Here is a 1,494-nt window from a genome sequence, read left to right on the forward strand (position 1 = left end):
CTGTGGTCATCTAACAATTATTTTTAGCTTATAGAGTAACTTAAGCCACCTCTAGTTTTGACCTATTTTAAAAAGCATTATAAGAATTAATTACTAAAATATATAGAGTTTTCAAAGTGTAATAACATCCCATTTTTTCTTATACTTTTGTTTTCTCAAATGATAGCTTCTCTTCGGGGCAACTGCCCCTGACTTAGAGTCCGGATCTTCGTCTGAACCTGTCGCTGCACCTTCTTCGCTTTCGTTGGTGCTGTCTTCTTTCTTGGGTTCTTTCTCCCCTGATGGGTTCTTTCTCCCCTGAGTCCGGATCTTCGTCTGAACCTGTCGCTGCACCTTCTTCTTCGCTTTCGTTGGTGCTATCTTCTTTCTCGGGTTCTTTCTCCCCTGATGGGTACAGGGAGCTGTTCCTGTTGGCAGTAGAGGAGAGGACCCGCAATCGTGGGTTTAAATTACGGGTGGGAAGGTACCGGCTGGATATTAGGGAAAACTTGTTTGCAGTCAGAGTCGTGCAACAGTGGAATCAGCTGCCTATGGAGGTGGTGAGCTCCCCCTGCCTGGCCGTTTTTAAGCAGCGGCTGGACAAACGCTTGTCAGGGATGCTCTAGGCTGATCCTGCATTGATCAGGGGGTTGGACTAGAGGGCCTGTATGGCCCCTTCCAACTCTGGGATTTGATGATTCTGTGACTCTATAATTCATTGTTGCAAACACTCGGTTTTATGCGGTCGCAAGCCAAGCCATTAACCCTGTCCTGTAACCGTTTATTCTAGCTCTGACGAATCCGCGCACGGAAAAGGGCGTCTGCTCGTCATGCGTGTCTCGCCAACCCACCATCAGCGATTTGCTGAACGACGAGGACTTGTTGTACATGATGAGGATAAAGCTGGACCCCTCCCACCCCACGGTGAAAAACTGGAGAAACTTTGCGAGCAAATGGGGGATGACCTACGACGAGTTGTGTTTCCTGGAGCAGAGGCAACAGAGCCCCACCTTGGAGTTTTTGCTACGGAACAGTGACCGGACGGTGGAGCAGCTGATCAGTCTGTGCCAATTATACCGACGAGCCGACGTGGAGAAAATGCTGCTGAAATGGGTGGAGAGCGAATGGCCGAAGAGAGGCCACGGGACCTATCACAGTAACGTCTGAACGACTGAGGGTGGTGGGCACGCCCTCCCACAGGAAGATCTGCCTACTTCCTGCCTCCGGGGATGATGGGTAGGAGAGCACCCGAACGTTCCCGAATCTTCTCCTATCCTCAAGTGGATGTCTTTCTTTTTTTTCAAGTTGCAGCCAGTTTATGGCGACCCCTGTAGGGTTTTCAAGGCAAGAGACCTTTGGAGGTGGGTTTGCTGTTGACTCCCTCCAGGTCATGACCAGTGTTCCCTCTAAGCTGAGTTAGTGTGAGCTAGCTCACAGTTTTTTAGCCTCTGGCTCACACATTTTTGTCTTAGCTCAGGAAGGGGTGGCTCCAGAGGAAACTAAGTTATGCAACAG

General features: G+C 49.6%; 1 protein-coding gene across 1 annotated transcript in view; it reads left to right on the forward strand.

The window, feature by feature from the left end:
- LOC107112072 (ectodysplasin-A receptor-associated adapter protein-like) overlaps positions 1-1,191 on the forward strand; it is a 14,972-nt gene extending 13,781 nt beyond the window's left edge. Inside the window, exon 7 of the mRNA XM_015413141.1 lies at positions 770-1,191. Coding sequence (XP_015268627.1) covers positions 770-1,146 — 377 coding nt within the window. The 3' untranslated portion in view covers positions 1,147-1,191. The remainder of the gene's footprint in view (positions 1-769) is intronic.
- Positions 1,192-1,494: the final 303 nt, after the last annotated feature.

Source organism: Gekko japonicus, unplaced genomic scaffold, assembly GCF_001447785.1.
Source record: "Gekko japonicus isolate JY-2015 unplaced genomic scaffold, Gekko_japonicus_V1.1 scaffold4347, whole genome shotgun sequence".
NCBI classification, from domain to species: Eukaryota; Metazoa; Chordata; class Lepidosauria; order Squamata; family Gekkonidae; genus Gekko; species Gekko japonicus.